The 23,953-nt window shown below is 41.8% G+C and overlaps 1 protein-coding gene across 12 annotated transcripts in view; it reads right to left on the bottom strand.

Annotated features, from left to right (window-relative positions):
* The window catches only part of LOC124720406 (eukaryotic translation initiation factor 4 gamma 1-like), a 662,434-nt gene that overhangs the window by 56,331 nt on the left and 582,150 nt on the right, over positions 1-23,953 (bottom strand). For all 12 annotated transcript variants that reach the window (XM_047245746.1, XM_047245748.1, XM_047245747.1 and 9 more), the window contains 3 exons: positions 11,282-11,504; positions 8,366-8,504; positions 1,766-1,982 (listed from right to left, as the gene is read on the bottom strand). In XM_047245746.1, coding sequence (XP_047101702.1) covers positions 1,766-1,982; positions 8,366-8,504; positions 11,282-11,504 — 579 coding nt within the window. The remainder of the gene's footprint in view (positions 1-1,765; positions 1,983-8,365; positions 8,505-11,281; positions 11,505-23,953) is intronic.

The following is a 23,953-nucleotide window of genomic DNA, read 5'->3' as shown; positions in this document are numbered from 1 at the left end:
CCCAGTTCTAAGCAAAGAAGGGAAAGCAGAAAGGTGGATGGAGTATATAGAGGGTCTATACAAGGGTGATGTACTTGAGGACAATATTATGGAAATGGAAGAGGATGTAGATGAAGATGAAATGGGAGATATGCTACTACGTGAAGAGACATAGACGATAACTAGTTTGGACAAGAAGAGAATAGAAGCTTTCGAAATGTGGTGCTACAGAAGAATGCTGAAGATTAGATGGGTAGATCACATAACTAATGAGGAAGTATTGAATAGGATTGGGGACAAGAGAAGTTTGTGGCACAACTTGACCAGAAGACGGGATCGGTTGGTAGGACATGTTCTGAGGCATCAAGGGATCACCAATTTAGTATTGGAGGGCAGCGCGGAGGGTAAAAATCTTAGAGGGAGACCAAGAGATGAATACACTAAACAGATTCAGAAGGATGTAGATTGCAGTGGGTATTGGGAGATGATCAAGCTTGCACAGGATAGAGTAGCATGGAGAGCTGCATCAAACCAGTCTCAGGACTGAAGACCACAACAACAACAGAAGATCCACCTGTCACTGATCCTCACAATGTGAATAATGGTCTGAAGACATTTCTGCCCATATTTACCGTTAACTGTACTCCTTTTTTACGTATTTCAGGTCACAGCTAGCATAGAAACTAAGTCCTCATTCTGTCACGTTTCAAACCTACACACAAGTAAAGGAGGACATCCAAATCTAATATATAAAAATGATTATTTTTCACCTGCTGTGCATTCCTATACCATTTGTCTGATTATTAAGTTGAATTAGGGGCACGCCATAGATTTTTAATTAGTACCACCACACCTCCACCATCACTCTAGGGGTAAGAACACAGACCATGTACATATATTTCATAACATGTATCATCATCATCATCATCATCATCATCATCATCATCATCTTAAACATCATAATATCCATAGTTTTGGGGATGCAGGCTCACAGATGACAGTCTTGATGATGTGCTATCCCTACGATGTGGCGGTAGGTGTGGAAAGACTGACATTTCGGGAATGTCAAACAACTGAAATAATTTCAGCCAAACTTGGCACACACACATCACTAGCCATATAGGGAAAAAAAAAGTTACATTGACAGTCCCAGTAGTATTACGGCTGAGGGTAGAGCTGATGTGCGCCAAGCACCCCTCAGGAGTGTCTGAAGCAATTTCGATCAAATTTGATACATAAGTAACTCATTATTTGTATAACAATCTTACAGGAATAAGAAACCTTTACTACCCATAGTATTAATGCAAATTGTGTTGCTCAAGGCATCGACCGAGTGAGCCAGTAATTCTATGAGCACTTTTGCATCCAAAGATTACACCATATAGGTGAATCCCATAGATACACTAAACATCCTCTCTCAAGTTGCACAGGGTAAAACAGCAGAAGACTGTTCCCTGAGGGTTCAGATGTAACTGCAGAGTGGGATTTGCTACATATACATATGAAATACATGAACAAGTGTGGGCAGAATGTGTAACATCTCCCTCTTCGTGTGTGTGTGTGTGTGTGTGTGTGTGTGTGTGTGTGTGTGTGTGTGTGTGTGTGTGTGTGTGTGCGCGTGTGTGTGTGTGTGTGTAGGGAGGGGGGAGGGGGCCACTACTATGGTAACTCTCAAACCTCAGCAACGAGGAATTCCAGTATTTATCATCAATGTGAATTCTGGAAAACAGGATCATCAGTGGTTTGAGCACGACAAACTTGTGTGTGTAACTGCTGAATCATGTACCTTCTCTGTACATCTGCTTAGGCACAGGCAGAACAGGCTTGGGTGGAATATTCTCTATGATCTCATCTTCCTTCTTCTCCTTGAGTGCTGCTGCAGACACCTTCGCATTCGCTTCGTTCCGTGCAGCGACTAGTTTCTGCTCCTTCTCCTTTTCACCCTCCGCCTCCTCTTCTCCTTTCTCTTTCTCCTTTTCTTGGTCTTTTTCCTTCTCGTTCTCCTGTAAAGAAAGGAAGACAGTGAAACCTTTTAATGTATGTTAATGGAAAAATGCAAATGATCTTGCCATCTGTGGGGTGGCTTGCTTGCCTGCGATCACAAAGGAGGGGTATCTTAAAGTGCCGGACAAACAAGGTTCCTGAAGAGGGGCCTTTTAACATAAACCAAAATAGCCTTGCTGTGCTAGTACTGTGAACAGCTAAAAGCAATGGGATACTACAGATTTGGTTTCCCGAGAGCATTTAGCTCTACTACGACAGCATCCTCTCAGTCAAAATATTCTGGAGGTAAGATAGACACCCATTCAGATCTCCAGGCAGGAACAACTCATGAGGACATCATCAGGAGAAATAAAACTGGCATTCTACAAATCGGAGTGTGGAATGTCAAAACTCTTAATTACTCATGTTAAGTTAGAAAACGGGGGTAATGCAAGAGTTGGGTTAATAATGAATACGAAAATAGGAATGCAGGTATTATGAACAGAATAGTGAACACATTGTAGCTAAGATAGACACCAAGTCCCACCTACCACAGTAGAACATGTTTATACACCAACTAGCTCTCCAGATGAAGAAATTGAAGTGTACAATGAGGAAAGTTATTCGAATAATTAAGGGAGACAGAAATTTTAATAGTCATTTGGGACTGGAATTCAACTGTAGGAAAAGGAAGAGAAGGAAAAGTAGTAGGTGAATATGATCATAGCTAGAGCACTTCAAGAATCACAAAAGGTTGTATACGTGGAAGAGGCCTGGAGCCACCGGAACGTTTCAGATATGATTACATAATGGTAAGACAGATTTTGGAAGCAGGTTTTACATTGTATTTTCTTTATTGGAAAAACACACATGCCGTGCAAAGGATTACATTCAGTTACATTACTTGTCTTTGCTATAAGACTTTTCAGAGGCAGATGTGGACTAGGACCACAGTTTACTGGTGACAAAATGTACGCTGAAACTATAGAAATTGCAAAAAGTTAGGAAATTATGGAGATGGGACCTGGGTAAGTTGAAAGAACAAGTGGTTGAGAGTTTCACAGGAAGCATTACTAAAGAACTGACTACGAAAGGGGAAAGGAATACTGTAGACCAATGGGTAGCTTTGAGAGATGAAACTGAAGGCAGCATAGGATCGAATAGGTAAAAAGACAAGGCCTAGTAGATATCCTCTGATAACACAAGGGATTTAAGTTAACTGATAAAAGGAGGAAAATTACAAATGCAAATGACTGAACAAACTCAAGAATTTAGAAGCGTATTTCACTAGGAGGAAAATAGATACCGCCCGCAGAAAATTAAAGGGCTTTTGGAGAAAGAGAAGCAGCTGTACAAATATCAAAAGCTCAGTGGGGAAACCAGTACTATGGGAAGAAGGAAACGCTGAAAGGTGGAATGAGTATACAGAAATATCATAGAAGGGGAAGAAGATGTAAATGAAGTGGGAGATCTACTGTGAGGAGGAGTTGACAGAGCACTCAAAAACAAGTTCAAACAAGGCCCCTGGAGTAGATTATGTTACACCAGAACTACTTATAGGCTTGGGAGAGTCAGCCATGATAAAACTCTTCCCTCTCACGTGCAATATGTGCGAGACAGGTGAAATATCATCAGACTTCGCAATTGCTGGGACACACACACACACACACACACACACACACACACACACACACACACACACACACACACACACCTTACAGAAGAAGAATGAAAAAATGGGAGAAGGGAAAATCAGTTTGGATACCGGAAAAATGGAGATACACACAAGGCAATACTGACCCTACGGCTTATCTTAGAAGATTGTTAAGGAAATACAAACCTGCACTTATAGCATTTGTAGACTCAGAAAGCCTTTGACAATGTTCACAGGAATACTCTGTTTGGAATTCTGAGTGTAGTACATGTGAACAATAGAGTGAAAGGCTATTTACGGAGTTGAAAGGCATGGAAGATATGCAGTGGCTGAAAAGGGGGGTGAGAAAGGGATGCTAATCCCCAATGTTATTCAATCATTATATTGAAGAAGCAGTGAAAATAAATTGAAGAAAGCTTTGGAGTCTCTTCAAAGTATAGGGAGAAGGAACAAGAACTTCTGAGGTCTCTCAGTGACAGCTTAATCCTGTCAGACCGCAGAGGACTTTGAAGAGCACTTTAACAGAATGGACAGTGTCTTGTGAGGAGGATACAAGACCACCATCAACAAAAGCAAAACAAGAGGCACTGAATGTAGTCTAAATAAATTAGGCGATGGGAAAGAAATTAAAAGAGTACGAAATGACATGAAGTAGCACATCAGTTTTGCTATTTGAGCGGAAAATAACATGATGGTAAAGGAAGAGAGGACACAAAATATGAACTTGCAATGGCAATGAAAGCATTTCAAATGATGCAAATTCTGTTGACATTGATTATGCACCTAACTATTATGAAGTCTATTCTCATGGTATCCGTCTGGAGTGTAGCCACGTACGGAAATAGAACATAGACAATAAACAGTTTACACAACAAGAGAATAGAAGCTTTGGTGCTACAAAAGATTACTGAATGGAACTTGGAATCAAAATTTACGGCACAACCAGACTAGAAGAAACTACTGATTGATGGGACACATTCTCGGACAACATTTTTCATCACCAACTTAGTAACAGGAGGTGTGGGAGTGCAAAAATTGAAGGATGGATATAGTAAGCAGATTCAGAAGCTGTCAGTGTCTGTTATTCAGAGACTAAGAGACTTGCACATCAGAGAGTAACATGGAAAGCTGCATCAAACCAGTCTTTGGACTGAACAGAGGAAGGAGGAGGAGGAGAACACAGGAAGACTGAAAACCAAATGCGTACTGCACATGTAACTTCTGAATATTTTCATCACAGTTGTAGTCCACAGTTGTCTCCCACAGGTACTAATGTCGTGCAGTACAGCCACAATCACATTACTATAATTTATGAATTAAGACATTTTTGAAGATCCCAGTGTACATCCACTGTAAAGAACAACAACAACAACACAGCCAAGTTTACCAACCCACCACAAAAAGCTCTTTACTTAAGGCAATACAGCACAGATGAAATTAGTGCCAACAGTCAAAATACTACTGTATGAGCAGCAACAATACAGCCTCTACTGAAGCCACAAATGAAGTTTACGTCTGTATCAAATTGAAATGTTTTGCCCAATGACGACATTCCCCTACTGTTATAATACTGTTAATGTTCACAGTTTACTTAAGGTTATGCTGAAATTCATACATTTCCAATGAAGGCAGAGACATTGTCTGCTCATTTATGACGAATGACTAATCTGTTCTGCGTAACGTTTGGATGTGTACTGGGAACATTTTGCAGATGCAGGTGTAGAATGAGCCAGGCAAGGTTAAATGACCAAGTTTTACAGACCGTGAGAAAATTTATTCCTCGTGCGGGGTATAGGACATTGTGCACAGGCCCGTTTGGTAGGCTAACAGCAGTGAACGAGGGGGCTGAGAAGTGAGCACTTTACTAATGTATATCATTTCAGAAGTAGATCTACAATGGAATTAGGACGTAAATTATTCTTAGCTAGACAGGTGTCTCTGCAGGAGAGCTTACCATTCAGCCAACATTCCTTAACAGTATTCCTCATCCACCCATTACACACACTGATGCACTCGTTGCAAGTGCAAATGATTGTTTCTTAAGTGACAGTCTCACTCAGTATGTAGGCCATAATGACTACTCCTTAACAATATAAGGAAATACTTTTAACCACAAACTGGAGATTATGAACTGTCTGGGCAACCTGCAGCAAATGACTACAAAACACTTATTGACAGATTATACCAACCAGCACTGCTGGTGGACACTGAAGTTCTTTTTCTTTCATAGCTGACAGCTGTAATGCACCTTCTAGCATTTTAATACATTTGTATGATCTCATCCTTGATCTCTACCACCATGCAGAAACAAGGCATTTAATGTCATTACCAAATATCTCTAACAGTTCTCAACAGGACTTACTTCAAATTTGTAGACGATTTACTCTAATCAGTTGAAAAAGGCTCCTATCAAAGTACAAAAATGCAAATATATTGTGGTGTATCCAAAAGCGTAAAGTGGAGTGCGAGCAGCCTCACGACTCAGGGATGGTCCCTTAGGTTTAGAGGATCCCCATTCTTCCTGGAAGGAAGCAGGTTTCTACTAATACCCTCAGTAAGCAAATGCCACATTGAGGCAGGAAACGAAAAATGAAAGACGCTATCAGGCCTCAAAATCTAATACTGTTGGGGTAAAAAAAGTTGGCCAAGGGAAGCCGAACGAAAGAAGACAAGAAGTCTGACACCTAAGGGGAAGTAATACCAGATAGATAGGGGCCCATATAGTTGCCATCCATACAGTCCCATGATGGGAGCCCCCTGGGAGAACTACATTTTGGCTGTAGCCTCACCAACTGACCAGTTGGCACAGGTGACTGTAGTACGAAAATTAACCAACTCTTCTGTAACTCACCTCAAGACTGCATAGCTGAAGTCAGCTGCCACAGAGTAAGAGTAAAAATGTAACTTCCACCATGCCGAGAGCACTCAAACACTGCATACCAATAGTAAGGGGATCTGTCTTCTCAATGCAAGACTGGAATAATTTAGGAGGGCATTCCAGACTAGTGGTAGCTCTTTGACAAGTTCACGATGTATAACTCAGTGAACACAGAAACTGGAAACAATACGTCTTAAGTCAGAGAGGCACGAAGTAGGCTTCACTGGTGCAAAGGGTATCAAACATTTGTATGTTATTACTTATTCCCATACAAGTAATTCCAATCCGCACTAGTCCATCTGTGCATCACAGCGGCATCCAGAAATGGTGTAGTTTGAACGATTTCGAGGTCATCAAAGCAGCCTCAAGTAACTGAAAGGTGGAAACTAGTATTGACAGAACCGTACATGCTCGAGCAATGACAATTTCCCAGCAGCATTCTCCCTTTCACACAACCACAAGTGGCCTACACTGCTTTGATGAACACAAGGACAACTTAACATCTGACCTGCCCCCACACTTGCATATTCACACGCCATAATTCAGTGGAGGCTTTTGTAACAACAATGGTTCATCACAAAAATTTGTCTAAGTAATTCATGAACATGCAGAACACCTCACTGCACAAAAATAAATTCTCAAGCCAGTATGATGTAAGGAATCTTACCATATCCTAAATTAATAGTGCTCAAGTGCTTTTACAAAATGAGTGTGTCCCATATCAATAAACCAAACAACGTTTTCTCCGATCAATACTGGACTAGTAACACAGGGCAGAGAGGTAACCTCCTGGATATTTCTACCCAAGAGCAGCTCAGGATCTGTATGCAGTCAGTTGAGTAGCTCAGAAACTCCAGTCTGGCATGACATAATACAGGCTTCATCATGGCTTTGTGTTAATGCATTATGAGGCACTGGTAGGGGAACTATATTGCTTTTTACATGTGGTTACCTAGTGCCAGATAAATTCTAATGAAATATTCCTCGTAAATTTTGAAAGCCCCCTGTTCTAAACACATCGAGGTAGCAGAATATTTGGACAGATCCTACTTGTTGGCAGTATTCAAGTATTTAAATACTGGCAAATACTGTTTGATGCTCTGCAACGTTAAGTATCTGACGATCTCTCAGGAAAACTGATGTTATGCTGTTGCTTTCAGTCACATGACATATGAACTGACACTTAAAGCATTCTGCTGGTACATCCAGCTAGAAATTGAAAATGCAGAAATACCCAATGAACTTATATTTTTTTTATGCTTACATGTAACAGCACTGGTTAAAAATAAAGCTATCTGCAGTCTAAAGGCTAGTTTAAACCATCCAGAGGTTTACTAACCTGTCCTGCTGCAGGTGGTATGCTCTTGTTACCTCATTTTAACTATTGTGATAGCTTGTTTTAAGGGGGACCCATATTACCATGTGGATTCCAATCCACAATGCAAACTGACAAAATTATCACTGCCTGAAAAAATATACGGAAAAAATCCAGTAGAAATAAAAGAATTAAGGCCCCCAATCTTTACACAGAAAGTTCGACATTGACGTGTATTTGCTTAGAAGCTAAAATCTATAGCCACACAAACACACTATCGATCCGTCCTTGGTAATGATACTAACATCATTTTCAAACAATTATTCTAATTTCACACAGCTGTGGGTCCTCAAAGAAGAATGATGCAAGAGCATCCACCACTTATCTTCAATAGTTATTCTGCACCATTCCTTACATATCAAAACTTTGCCACCTCGACCTTTCAAATAAATTTTAGTTAGACACATTACTGGCAACACCTAAGTGAAGATTCACAACAATAAAACTCGTTAATTTTCATCAAAAGCAAACTATCCTACATAGAAATCACACTCACCTTTACAGGGGGTTGTATTTCGGGAACCGGCGAAGCAGGTCGCGGTGACGCGGGCCTCGCCGGTGTCGACGAAGGGGCAGGTGAGGTAGACGGGGGTGGCTGCTTCTCTGCAGCCTGGACTGCTGGAGGTGTGCTCTCTCTGCCAAAAGTCACGAACATTCATTTAAATGTACAACGTGCTGACATTTCATTAAGAGCACTGCTCGAAATTCCATCACAAATTATTTTTATTCACGTTGACACGTACGGACCAAAACAATTTCAAAAGCGGCGAAACTGTATCACCCAACACTAGTTATTTTATTAACCCTATAGCACAGAGCGTCCACTACAGTGGGAACCTTTACTGGTCACTTCTCTAACATTTTCAATTAGCTCTGAGGGTGCAAATGCACAGAGTACACTGCAGGGGACACTTCTTCCTTATAATGTGCCCTGCGTGTATTTTCAGCCTCACAGATGACTCAAAACTCCAGAGAAATAGCCATAAAAATCTGTCCACTGCAGTGGAAATCATACATCATGCCACAGGGGCAAGTGTTTTTGACACTGTCACCTGAGAACATTCTAATTTAACATGTTTTACAAAATATTTACGGCAGCAACTAGTGAAAATGTAATATCCACAAGATTTCTTTGAGTCCCCTAACTTCAAGAAAGTATTACAGTGCAGCATCAAAAACCTTAAGACTAATAATGTCAACAAAAATCACAACTACTATAACAAGATGTCCTATGCTCTCCTGATACATCGCACAGCACATCAAAGGAAAATGTTGCTTTCTGGCCAAATATTGTTAAATAATCGAGTAAACCAGCCTTTTAGTGTTGAAGCAGAGGTTGGAGGTCACACGTTCAACTGATCAAAAGTAGAAATTGTGTTACGCTGAAGGACAACCACACCACAACATTTATTATAATCCGAAAGAATCTTTTTTCCAACATGAAAAAATCATTCCTAATGGGTGCTGTTTCAAATGTACAGTAAAATTAATTTCTGATGAATTAAGTAATTTTGTTTGCTACATGGTTATACCACAGTTCCTCAAAAATATCCTGTAGTTAAAACAGACTACTGCAACAGCCGTCAGCATAACGGCTTGTCACGTACTTTTCCACCCTGGCAAGCTAAAGTAGCTGACCTGGAGGATATGGTACGAATTGCTATCCCAACAATAATTTTGAACTCTGCTACAGTCAAGCAGAATTCCAATGGGTTTGTTGGGTCACTATACAAACAGGACGACAAAATAACACAAAATATAATGAAGCATGAAACTCCCACTTCAAAATTCTTGGCACTCAAGTGCTTCAGTTACACCCGAGTTCTGTAATTCAGTGATTAAATAAAATTTTTGCATAGATCTGACCAAAGTCAACTACCAGAGTTACCAAGAATAATGAGTGGCAAAGGGTATAATCCTTACCGCACTCTGATAGACACCGCAGACACCACCTTCCTCTAAACATAGCTTTCAAACTGTTTATGAAAGGGCTCTAGCACACAATGGAGACAGCAAAAGATAGTGCTAACGCAGAATAGTGCATTAAGATAGAGCACACATTTTCCTAGAACTATATATGGCAAACTCAATGTGCCCCATTCAAAAATACGGATTACATGATGAAATTGTTATTGAAGTGGCAGTTAGCACTTTCTTCTGCTGAACCCTTGAAGTAGAAAAGAGTGGAGAATGGCAAGGAAATGTAACAGCCTACAGGAGAGACAAGATAAATTTAATTTCAGGCCATATCTTACCAAGCATAATCTAGGCAGTTGATGGAGTAATTCCATATGCACATTTAGTGCCGAGATAGAAGCACACACGCACACACAAAGATTATGAATTTTTTCGCCTATCTTCTCTAGTCTCCACAAATTTAAGGCATGTTCGGTCCGCCAAACACATCGGTAGTTCTACAGCGATGTGCTAAAAAGCAAAGGTGCTAAATTTTTTTATTCTGTTATCAAAATTGGTTGAGGTACTGGACTTCCTGCATAGGAATCTGTCAACTGCCATGCTTCCCGTTAAAGGGATATATACTGTAGCATGTGACACGATTATGTTTAACTTAGCTCTCAGCACATGAAATACAGTGTGATGCAATTGAGTTTCTAACTGCCCACACAAGAAACACCCTCTCCATCAGCACAATGCCAGGCCACACATGAACACTGTGACATCTACAACAATCCGGGCTCATTGTCAATCAATCATCCTTCCAACATTTCCACCCAACTTGAACCCCATCCAATTTTCATCTGTTTCCGAAATGTCACTTTACAGTGCAAGCAGAAGTGAAGTTGTGGCCCTGTCACTGAAGTCAAATGTTCTACAGTGATGCTATCAATCAACTGTTCACTCTTTGAGGAATGTGTGTCACCAGGGCGAGTTGAGAAATAAATATGCAGATGACGGCAGTAAGTTAGTTTGATTTAATAAGCTTTAAGAGTTTTCACAAAAAGGAGGCATTAATTTTCAGCATGCCCTTGTTAATACAATTTCTGTATCATTATGCAGCATATCCCTAAGTTGAAATCATTTAGTGAATATGCAACTGGGTAGTGCAACGCGGTCTGACAAGTTTCGTGGCAATGCAAGGAAAAAAAAAAAGAGGTCTGAGCTTAAAGCACAGAGAGAATGAGTGACACTAGACAGTATGTGTAATCACAAGGCTTCAATATCAGAAGAGATTTATTTATGAGCCAAGTGTACCTTGATCTATGCCACACTGTCATAAAAATGAAGTTTACGTTTAAAATTTTTGAACTATGTGGCTAATGTTGACAGTACAAGCCTCCGGGCTCAAAAACCATTTGTCCCTGCCTACAAGTACCACAAATAGGTGTAATTAAGAGAAGCAACCAACAGTGGTGCCAAATACTACAAATATCAAAGCTGGGAGATTTCTCACCTGGCGGGAACATTTGCAGGAGGTGGCGGCTGGGTCGCCGGCTCTTCCACAGGCGTGGCGGCGTTCTCCACAACCGCTGCTGGCGCGGGGCTGGCTGCGGGGGCAGAGGGAGGAGCTTCCGAGAATGCATCCATGTCCGTACCTTCCTTCTCGGCACCCTTCTTGTTCTGTTCGCGCATCTTCTGACTGCGCTTCGACTTCGAGCGAGAAGACTGTTTACTACCTGTGGGCAAGAAGAAACAATTACTAATAACTGTTCCTGCTCTGGAATCCACCCATGTCCTTAAGATGTTTCCCGAAATTAAAAACAGTAGAGTGCAGAACAACAGTACATAGGTGGAAGTCTCTTGTGGGCACTACTGGTTGTGTTTGTGCTAACAATTATACTTTAAGAACTACGAAAAAATGTTTCCTTAAACAACACACACGAAGGAGGCATACTACTGTATACATCACTTATGCAAATGGAGATCTGCATTTACAAATGCAGACGTTCTCACTATTTAGTACGAAGTATTCAACCTCTCTCTCTCGTGCGTGCGAGTGAGCGTGTTTTCTGGAGAATCAATTTGTAATAGAACTCCTCAAGGCAACAGACATTACTAGAAACATTTTGACCTCGCTCCCGTTTCTTAAAATAAGAATTCCTTCATTAATAAAATGTTGCAGTAAGACACAAGCATCATTTGCAACTTTTATCTCTTTAGTTTTCTTTACTGGGCAAGTATAGATCGTGAGCATTTAATTGACCAAATCGTATCACTTACATTTCATATTTTCTGAAATGGAGCCAATGTTTTGCTTTAGGTGGTAAATGTCGAGGAATATTGAAAGCTGGTCACAAAGTACCTTTGATTTTATACTCGACACTCCGAAGTGAGTGTGTGTGTGTGTGTGTGTGTGTGTGTGTGTGTGTGTGTGTGTGTACAGTCACATTCAAATTTGTACTGAACAGATTCGTCTTGCTGCTTAGCTACAAGTTCTTCCTAGTCTCTACTGGCGTAGATTGCAAGTTAATATGACACAGAAAGGTAAATGTGATTAACATTTAAATTATCTCCACACCAGTTTACGTGGGACACATACTATGTCCCTTACCAAAAATTTCATAGAATTTATACACATACCGATATTATATATTGAAAGAGGATACTTCTCTCAAGAACAATAACGCCCCTGCAGTTCAAAGCGTGTGCCGAAATATTGGCATTTTAAAAATAATTTCAGCTACTGAGTGGCAAACCACTTCTCATAATATTTGTACGCATCCATATATGCCACAAGAGTTTTAAGCCAAGTGAAAATATTAAAAATTAACGTTTATTCAAGAATTTCCCAATAATCAAATAGGTTGTTAGTTTTAGTATAAAAAGTCAATTCGCCACGAAAAAGCCTTATTTGAACGAGGTGCTTTACTGAGTTTAACAACAAATTACGGCGCCACTTGGCGAGTTTCATATGAAAATATTTCCCCAGGTGAGAGAAGTTGTGAGTGGGACATAATATTCGAACTGGTCAGAGATGGAACCCAGGGACTATTGAGCCTCAAATTAACGTGTTAAGAGCACTGTAAAATTACCTCTGAACCATCTCTTGTCTCGCGGAGGTTGCGCGGTCCGACAATAACAGCGCCTCTCAGCGTCCATACCTGGCGCTCCTTTCTCTCTCGCGAGCTGTGACGTCACTGGGGCCCCAGCCGAGCTGCTACTGTGCGCCTTCTCACTATATTAAGCCTAGCCCCGGCGGCTGTGGCGCCGCGCCACGGCAGCGTCGCAACTATCGCTGACGTCACCCCTCATCCGTGACGCCATACGTGACGTCACACGTCACCCCAATACGCCTGCTATTTCTTCTGCGGTTGTTTTTAAAATTCTAATGACCTTGCTTTTTTGTCTACACGCAATACGCTGTTAGAAATGACGTGGCTATGGGACGTAATGATACAGTTTTGTATAAATAGCTGCCTCGCTCTAAGGGGCAGAAAATAGGTTTTTTAAGAAAACGTGTTTTTTTTAACAGATTTGGGAGTGGAATTTTCTTACTGCCAGGCATTCGTTTTCCAAAATACCAACAATACTCCTTATCCCAGGTCTCTCACCCCACTACAACCAACGTATGGGCCGCCCTTGCTAGTGGGTTTTTGCAGGTTTATGAGTATAAATATTAGATTGCTTTAACGATACGTCTAATTGTTACTTTATCATACATTATGGATAATAAACGTAGCTCGTGCTACGAATTTTTGCGTCACAAGCTGTATTTAACTGTAATGTATTTACTCTACAACAAAACAATGTGAAATGTTTACACGGTATTTTCTTCGTCAAAGGGATGTTCATTCTGGGAAGTATCTACGAAATGCCAACGTCTAGAGTGTTACACGGTACAGAAATCTAGAAAATGCACGTACAATGTTATTCTTTGAATTACAGCTGGACAAGTCTAAGTGTGGTTCGAGCTGTGCTGACGTCGCTTTAGCGTCAAGAGCGAGCACTGCAAGCGGATATATACATTTACAAAGTGGCACACCTGCCCAGAAACTGCCTACCGTTATACCCCAATATCTTTCAGCAAGTTGGATTCAGCGTGCTACCCAACACTCCCTTACGACAGAGCTTTGCACAACATACTATACCGCGCCCTCGCATGGCAACGAGATTTTCATTGCCCCTTGCCGTACATTCTCTCAAAATTACTTACCAGGTATCTAACAATTTCCAGAAAAAAAGCTATCAAACCACCAACGATTTCCGTAATCAGAATCCTTCCTTTACACTAGCAGCTTTCCTTCACAGGATCCGTGGAACAACTACAATGCGTTAAAGCTCTGCGATCGGAACTCCAGATTCTCGTTGAAACGCAGTAAAACCAGACGGAATTCTACTCATTCTGTGCGATCTACCACAATATACGCGAAATACCACAGAAAAGAACTGCGACCCCGAAATTGCTTTTACATCACTTGATACTTCCTAATCGAGGTAAGATTCGAGTGTTAATAATGTGTTCACTTCGACGGAAATTAGGAGACAAATTTTAATTTTAAGAAAGTAAATTACGGCAAAATGAAAACTTTCCAGCAGAAATTAACACAAAAGCATCTCCGACGCAGGCGTAAGGCTCGTTGGCTGCCCAATTACCACGCCCATGATATGCTAATAGACAACTGAGGTGGTCAAAACTAAATTTCCCTGTTTACTTTTCAAAAATTGAAAGAATATTGGAAGCGGTATGCTATTGTCCTCCCCCGCCCTAAGAACTGACTTTTTTGGGAGGGGAGGGGCACCAATGGTTGACATTAACTGGAAGGCGCAACTGGATTTTTTTTTTTTTTTTTTTTTTTTTTTTTTTTTTTTTTTTTTTTTTTTTTTTACGTTGACAGCACAGTTAGCGGTGAAAGATACGGATTGAAAGTCGGACCCTGGAATACATACAGTCGTAATAAAACACTGAGATGACAAGCCATGAGACCACCTTTTGCAAAGCATAGTGAACCAGCTGGAAGTGGCATGGACTAAGATTCATTGGAAGTCCCCTGCAGCCTCTACAGTCGTCTGTAATTCGTCAGTCGTGCCGGTGTAGGATTTTGTGCACGCTCTCGATTACGTCCCGTAAAGTCCAGGAATGACTGCAAATGGTCTCCTCCAAGTAGGCGAACGTACCTGAGCCGTGTGTCGGCTCTCAACATATATCGCGCAGTAAAGATTGTTTTGAGTCCTTCCATTCCATCGTTAATTGATTCTTGCATATTTATCGTTATGCTGCGTAAGATTCTTTTGAGATTCCCCTCTGGTCTTATCGATCATCGAGTCGTTGCTTCCTGTTAGCCTTGTGTACGGAAATAAAATCTTTGGGGGGGGGGGGATGGCCGGTTGGCTGCCTAGCTGTGGCGAGTCGGTCGGTCTGTTTTTAAAATCAAGAATTAGAGAAACCGCGGCGTGGCGTGGCGCTGGAGAGTTGGCTGTTGTTCCGAGAAGCCTCGTGGTCTATCCTGGTGGTGCGAGACGAGTGGGACGAGTTGACGGGACAAGGCTGTAAGCTCTTGCTGTGAGCACCCGGGGGCCACGGCTGTGGTTCCGAGTCACTACTTGGTGGGAGCGGCAACGGATGTCTTAAATTTTCCGTCCGGGGGCGGGAATGATGGACTAAACTCTCCTAACCTGAGGAGTGGTATTCCGCCGCCGTGGGTGCAGAGAAGACGAGGGCTCCGGTGACAGAGCGCGTGGCTGCGAGACTGCGCTCAGTTGGGTACGGTGGCGACGTGTACACGATCGGGTGTGAGGAACCTTTGCATCTGAGTTCACCTGCTGTTTCTCTGATAAACTGCAAGTTAAGTTGGTTAAAGGCTTGGATGTTAATTGAAGAAGTTTGGTTTGTGCAACCAGCGTCTTTTCTGCCTTGTGGCCCCCTGCGTTCGGGTTTCCTGTCCCTGTCTCCGGTGTAATTATAGACAGTGATCTTTTAGCTTCTTATTAGTACTGCCTGGGAGGAAGTGTATTTTTGGGCAGGGATTATGGTTCCTGATTTGATTCTTCCTCCTCCCCTAGCCTCGCGTGGGGTCGATGTGATTGCTGAATTTGAGGCGTTGTGGGTCTGTTGGTCCGCTTCTAGCCTGAGCATCCTTCGGTTGACAATTGTGGCCGCCCTTACACCCAGTCGGTTAATTATTTCTATCCCACGGCATTTTGGTGGCAGGACATGGTATTAAAGTTGTTAGTTATTGTAAAATGTTAAGTGGTTATATTTTACTGTTTTTGGCCACTGTTTAAAAAGGTTTAGTTTGCCTTTCATTGGTGGGTTTTTAAAATTACGTGGCTTTAAAATGGTTAGTTATTGTAAAAAGCGAATGGCTGTATCTACTTTGTTTTAATCTACTTGGCATCCTTTGAAAATTCTAGTTCCGCCTCCCTGTTAGCGAGCCCTTGTAATTTAATATCTTCTAGTGCCAAGGTTTTAAAGAAGTTGGCTCCCTACATGTTCGGTAGCGAAATTGTATGCAAATTGATGGTTTTTGTTTCATTACTTGGAAAGTTTTAATTTGGTTATTAAATGCTTTATCAAAGCCTGTTTTAACCCCTTACCGCATAATGTGCCAGAAATGGCACATACCACTTTTCTCTTTGTCAATCTCATATCTGAGAATATATTTCCAAACTGCATGTTGGGACAGATAAGGCACACAGTCAAGAGCAACTGTGCAAGTAGTGTATGCCATCTGTTGGGAGAGTAAGGAATTACGTGTTATGAATCTTTGCTTTGTGTTGCTAGCTGTTTACATCCAAGTTTGGTCACACAAACAGTTGCAATCAGGCACAGTAAACGATTGATTTCAGTGTTTATATTATTTGCAGAGGAAAAAGGACATCTGTGGACAGTTATAAAGAGGTAAGTTTATATATTTGTTCATTAGAATACATATAATACTGAAAAATAGGTCTGTGACGGATATGGCACAACATGCAGTCTGATCCAATCGAGTACGTGGTTGCATTTTACCTAAGGAGGCAGCAATGAAGATGAATGGTCGAGGCAGCATGGAGGAAAAGATAGCAACAGTAGACAGTGTGCAACTGTCAGTAGTCTCCTGGTTTGATAATAAGTAGTCAACACTTTGTCAACTTACGTTGGACGCAAACCAGAAGGAGAGATGAAGAGGCTTTTCAGGGAGGAAAAAGAATATAAAATGGTACCATGTCCACACTCTGTGATGATCTACAATGACTACATGGGGGGTGTCGATCTATTAGATTCTATGCTAGGATATTATAGAATTCAAATCAGATCAAAGAAATGGTACTTGAAGATATTCTTTCATCTAGTTGACTTGGCTTGTGTGAACAGCAGGCTGTTATGGAGAAGAAGAAATAAGGACTACATGCCCCTTGTTGATTTCAAGGTCGCAGTTGCAGAGGCCCTCTGTAAAATTGGGAAATCCTTATCCAAGAAACGTCGTAGGCCAAGCAATGAAATACAAAAACAGCTTGACTGCAAGAAGAAGAGAGGACCTACAGCAGATCTTCCACAGCGTCAGGCGCGACTGGATGGGATACATCACATGCCTATCTGGCTGGAAAACCGTGGTCGTTGCAAGTATCCAGAATGCAATGGAAAATCCTATATAGCGTGTATGAAGTGCAGTACAACATTGTGCTTGAATAAGGAGAGAAATTGCTTCATCAAGTTCATAACGAATAGAGAAAAATGGAAACAATGTGTTATTTTCTCAAAATGTGTGTATTGTAATGAATAGAAAGTAATTGTTTTACATAAATAGAGTTCAGCTAGTTCATGTACGTATCTTACTGTGTATTTTCCACATTGTGCATCATCAATCCCAAAACTGGTATCACATGGTATTAGTCGTTACTGCATGCTGTCCCATATATGGCACAAACCCTTAATTCTAAAATAACCGCCCCTACATAAGATTTAGAATTTTTTAAGCATTTTTTTATGAAGTCAGAACATCGAACATAACATGTAACATTTTTTTCAGAAAAATAAAAAAATCATGCAGTAAGGGTTAAGTAAAATGGCTTGGCCGTTAACTGCAGAATAAATTGTTTTGAAAAGGCACTCATGCCTACTAGTTTTTTGATCTGTTCTTGGTCAAGTGATAAAAGAAATGACTAAATAGTTGAAGTAATCAATAAAGAAATTGTAAATTGCAACTCGACAGTTTCGCAACTGAGGGTATTCCTTGATTAATCTTAACACCTGTCTCAGTAACCATATCCGTCAATCCATGTGAATGCAGCCCACACCACTATGGAGCGATCACCAGCTGCTTAGGTCCATGGCTTCGTGGTGTCTGCGCCGCATACGATAACGCTACCACGAGCTGTTACCAACTGAAATCGGGATTCGTGTGATAGGGCCACTGTTTTCCGGTCTACCGTCACGAGCCCAGGCAATGTCATACTGTTACCGAAGGCACTCGCACCGGTCGTCTGCTACCATCTGCTACCACAGCCGCACTATGCTAACGGATGCGTTCGTCTTATATCCCGCATTGCTTCCTGCGATTATTTCACGTGGTGTTGCTTGTCTGTCTGCACTGACAACTCTACGATAGCGCCGCTTCTGTCGTTAAGCGAAGGTCATCTGCCACTGCGTTGTCCGTGGTGAGAGGCTATGCCTCTAATTCGGTACTCTCGGTACACTTTTGACACTGGATCTCTAAATACTGACTACCCCGTGCGTCTAGCTCCAGCTACCATTCCGCGTTCGAAGTCTTAGTTCCCGTTGTTTGACCACGATAGTCACCGAAGAACGAGTGAGCTCTTCAGATGCACTGCCGTGTGTGTGTGTGTGTGTGTGTGTGTGTGTGTGTGTGTGTGTGTACCACGACATGTCGCCTCAGTGAAACTCGTTTGGTGCCTAACGGCATAAAATTAAGCTAATTTTTCCAGGATGACTTCCGAAGCGAAGAGGACAATTACCTCAGCACCAATGAGATATTTATTCAAACTGGAAATGTCCAACTGAACCAGATAAAGCATGGGACTACGATTACGAAATATGGTGTCTAACTTCTATCTCGCTACGAACGTTTACATTTGCCCGCGACTTCCCAAAATCGTACAAGTCAGACGAACTGATGGTTCCTCGGGAAATGGATGTTCGAAGTCGTCTATACTTCCAATCAGCTTTTGATCCGTCATTAATGAATTCATCGTCAGGACGTTAATTACTTTCCGCGTACTGTCGACTTTGCAGCACACGTAACTGTATCTTGTCAGACTTTGCGAATTCTGTTCTTCATTGCAGACGTAATATTTTCGTGTGCACGTTCAAACAATGGGAAGTGAAAATTCTCTGTAGACGTACTTAACGGAGCCAAAGCTGATACAGCAAACCACTTTTCAAGGAAAAATTATTTTCAGATACGGTATAAAATGTATTTATCATTTCAATTTCGAAGTCTGATTACAAATACAGACCCTATCAATGTACTAGCATGCGTAAAACTATTTGATACATTCGGGACGACTGGAATGGAACAAAATCACCTTCAGACCAAGCGGTCACTTAAGTTTACCTATTCCAAATCTATTAGTATTTAACAGTAGAAGAAACGGAAATTACTCATACAATGCAATGCGTTTATATTTAAATGAAGTCAACGCATAGAGCAGTTTCATACCTCTCATTTGTTTCAGATAAAACTTTCCATCAAACGGTTTTCTGAAATAAAACCATTATACATCACTATGTGTAATAATTATGTAGCATAAAAAAGCCGAAATATGTAGTATACAATTGCGCTGTCTGAACTAGTCGACAATGAGAAAAATCTGGAAAGTCTTATTAATACGAACGTTTTCTTTCCGAAATGTGTCATTGCTAATGTTACGCACACTCAAGACAGTGACATTTATGGTGTGTAGAGTATTTTCATAGGCTGCGTGCACCACGAATTCGTCGCTGCCCAACGCATAATAACAACGTGCTAGACAGCGCATTTTGTGCTCTCAAAGCAGCCACAAACCTGGCCTGCTTGGCTAGTGGGTGCAACGAACTCTCACCAAGTCGTCTTTCATCGGTTGCGTAATTGGAAGATCACAGTCCACAAATCTGTCAATGTAGCAGTTTCAAAAAAACTGCTTAACGCGCTTCAGTTGACAAGATGCTTTCCTCGGTACCAAATGCGGAAAATGCTTAGAACATTAGTATCGTGAAGCCGAGATCGGGATACAGTTTCTTGACTGCACATCGGTTCCAGTACGTTATAGCTCCATTGTCAATGTAAACTATTAGTGTAAAGATCAGATACTTGTTTCACATTTTACCAAGAAAGTTCAGAATGTTAAGGTGCGCTCACTGTAACACTCAGGACAGACTACTACAGAACAGTTATCGAATTTAAGAGGTAACAAACCAGTGCCGGTTCAGGTACGGCAACGTACTGCAATACTGTGAGCCACATGGTCGCCACTAACGTTGGCACCGGCCCTGGGTTGCCTTGGCCATTAACGGGATTTCACATGGTTAATGTAAAGGGCGACCTGATCACCTTGTCGCCACAGGGTTCTCTCGCCCGCCCAATATCTTCCCGTGGCGGAATGTGTGTACCAACTGCGTGCCTGTAGTGTTATTCGTGGGAAAGTGAGTGAAAATTCTCTAAATGTTAGCAAATCGTGTAACTGGGAGGAATTTGGAACGAGGCCGGTATTCTCCAAGTGGGCTGTGGGAAACCGCCTAAAAACCAGATCCAGGCTCGTCGGCTCAACTCACGTCGTTCGACTGTCGGGCGGATAGGGTACAGGGCACGCGCACTCCCCGCCCCGGAACGGCTCTAACATGAACTGCTGGTTAATACCACGGGAGGATGCAACAGGAAATCTAAAAGACCTGTCTGCGTAATTGCTGGAAAATAGTGTAATGTTTCTTTTACAAGGTGATAATGAGAAACGATAGCTCCTTAATAGCGATTACGAATTCATAGTGCTATCATACAGCTTCGTTCGAACTTACGATTCTGTACGGCATCTTGTCGATTTCCAAAACCTTGTCGATGTCGACTCGCGCTTGGCAGTTTTGAAGTCGTGCACACAAAAGGCCACTTCAAATTATCTACTCTCCTCCTGTGTTCCAGACATACTGTAAAACTGTAGTGTTTAGTCTCCCATTACTAAATTCAAGCCTAGTCGCCAGGCAGTGCACGTCGGAGCATCAGGAACTACAGAATAAGTCGTGTATCAATGCGATCGTACTGAACGGCAAGAAAGCTAACAGCACACCGTTAGAAACAGTTGCACTGTAACTCCCACAGCTGAACTACAGGTCAGAAAATCCTGGAATTTACTAGGGAACGAACCAGAGACCTTGTAGACTGGCACAGCTACCCAATAGAGGGGAAGAAGGAGAGGTGGGTTAGGGTAACGGCCTCGGCCTGCGAGACGGCGACCTTGGTGGGTTCGTTGCTCCTGCTACGCTGCGCTGGCTCCAACAGGTGGCAGCCGCCGTGCAAATCTATCAGGACGCTGGATGTCTCCAGTTAAAATCACACTCCGTATATCTGCTTTCGGGTTGTCTAACAAAACCCTTTTTCGAGCTATTCTCCGGATTATTCGTTGATCTGGAACCATTACCAAATTGTACAAGGTGCTGCAGAAACCACGGCCAGTTTTAAATTGCTCGCCATTGTTGCACATGGCTTTGTAGCGTGTTGATACGCGTGCAAGTCCGTAGTGGCGCTCATATCATTATCACTTAGTATGGGTCGTTCGTCAAACATTGTTTTCGCAGCTGAAACGTTTTTTGTATGCGATGAGTGTCGTACGAACGCAGCGCTTTTTTAGGCAACAATTTGACACCGATCGTTTTCATTAAGTTACATACCAGCAGCAGATTATCAAATGCAACAATTATTGTAGAGAGGTCAGCAAAGACAGCTTCTGAAGATCACAGTACACTCACTGAAAATGATCGACTTTAAACCAAAATTTCTCAATTTCATGTCTGGTGAGGCAATTTTGATCTACAGGGCTATGTGAATACACAAAAAACTTTAGGTGCTGGGCGCCGACCAGTGATGAAACGAACGCGTAGTGTGTACTGTGGCATGCCTGCACGGTTCAATTCGTCAGCACTTTCTAGAGATTCATGCAAATGGCATTGCTATCCAACATCTGAACGGTATGTCTTGTTACAAATGCAGGAAATGCGTCCTAAGAATATCCCTTTGCAATCGTCGTGGTTCAACAGGACCGCCCACAAAGCCAGAATGTCCATCACAGCTTTACGCAGCATATTATCGGGCGTCTTGCTTTCTGATTTGATGAACTGGCCACCCTGTTCGCCCATATATAGATTTGTGACTTCCTGAAATACGAAGTGTAAGCTAACAAGCAGTCAAGTAACATTTACGCCGGAAATCGAAGTCATTAGCGACGCTTCGCGAGGTTATGGCGCGCGTGCCTGTTCATGCCGAAACAGCATCGATTACAAAGATGGATCAAATACATCGATTACAACGAGGCATGTGATACGGGTATAATGCGCACCGTAAGGTAGCAAGCAGAACACGTTGACCAAAACGAGAATGAGTGGGTCAAACTGTGTAGAAGTCGCTAATACTCGTTTGCAGTTCTCTCGTACACGTTGCAGAGGCTCTGGAGACTGTAAAAATTGAACAATTAACTCCCTCAGCGGAATTCCTATTAAACATTAAAAACTAAGAAATTGACACGTAAACAAACATGGGGCGACAATAGACAGTGCTTTCGGCCGAGCACTCGCACTGCGCTGAAACACGCATATGCCAACCATCATCAGTGTCAGCCTATCACGTTATAGAGCGTGGGACGCCACTGACTGCACTGGCTTAGTTCCCATATTTTTGGCAGATTGCCATACCTATACCTTTACCTCTTACCATCCAGCTACTTCATCAAAACAAAGGGAGACACACACACACACACACACACACACACACACACACACACACACATTCTATCCAATCGAAACCACCCAGTTTGCTGAAAATCTAACTCATGCCTGCTAATAACATAATCGCCAACTTGAGTGGAACATTTGACAGCTCGGCGAAATGCTGAAGGCAAATCTCAGCTTCTAGCCTTCTGCATACGGTTGCGAATCAACAGAGAATGCAGGGCACCATCTTTCGTAGACAGGGTCGTGGAAAAAGCACCTGCATAACGCAGGCTGCTACCGAGTACATAAATTTGAGATCACTTGTCAGCGGGACACTATCTCTTGCTTGCCAGACAGGTGCACTAACCACTGAGCATTCACATATGATAGTGAGTACCTACAGGCTAGATAAATCTTCACCAGTCCTGTTTGGGAGAAGAGATCACCAAGCTGTGCGACTCTTCAGTGATACAGTGTCGTGTGCGGCCCCACACTGATTTAATTCGGACCCCCCCCCCCCCATTTTATTTCTGGCATATTAAGGAAGTTTACCATAATTCTAGTCCACGTGTTTAACGGGCTACAATCCGTCTTCCACTTCCACTCTTCCACACATGCAGATGAAACTTCTCATAATGTTGACATTTGACAATGTTACAAAAATAAACATCTCCAGTATACCGAACCGACACGGACTAACGAACACGGCTACTAAATATAAATAGTATGCTATTTTAAGGGGAGCACAAATGGCGTATCCCACTAATGTTAAATTTGCTAATTTCGAGACCCATTTTCTCAAGTACTACATGAGAACCCAATGAAACTTTTTATGCATTGTGTACTTACACCTAATTTTTCTCTGTTTTGTTTCTTACTTGCATTTTTACTCGAGTTTCTGTGCATTTTACTGGAAATACACAAGCTACCATCCTACAGATGCCATAGCATAAGGTTATTATAAATTAACTGTAATAAAAAGTGTTCTATAGTTTCTCAGGCAACTGGTCATTTGAGAAAAACTTTCTTCAGAAATTGTAATTCAAATTGAAACTCCCATTTTTATATAAACAATTGCCGAAACTAGGCAGAACGGTACTCATTATCTACACTTCAAACATCTTGCAGCCTCAGACAATTTTCAGGCGTACCTCAGCCTTGTACGGCTCGCTTATTCCGACTAGTCTTCACCAGCCATTACTTCAAGACCACCATTAAATGTTACGACAGCATATACACCAAGTTCCAATGTATAGTACCACAAATACAATTCTAGGTACTCTTCTTTACATA

The sequence above is a fragment of the Schistocerca piceifrons genome, chromosome 11, assembly GCF_021461385.2.
Source record: "Schistocerca piceifrons isolate TAMUIC-IGC-003096 chromosome 11, iqSchPice1.1, whole genome shotgun sequence".
Classification (NCBI taxonomy): Eukaryota; Metazoa; Arthropoda; class Insecta; order Orthoptera; family Acrididae; genus Schistocerca; species Schistocerca piceifrons.
This window is presented reverse-complemented; position numbering and strand designations above follow the sequence as displayed.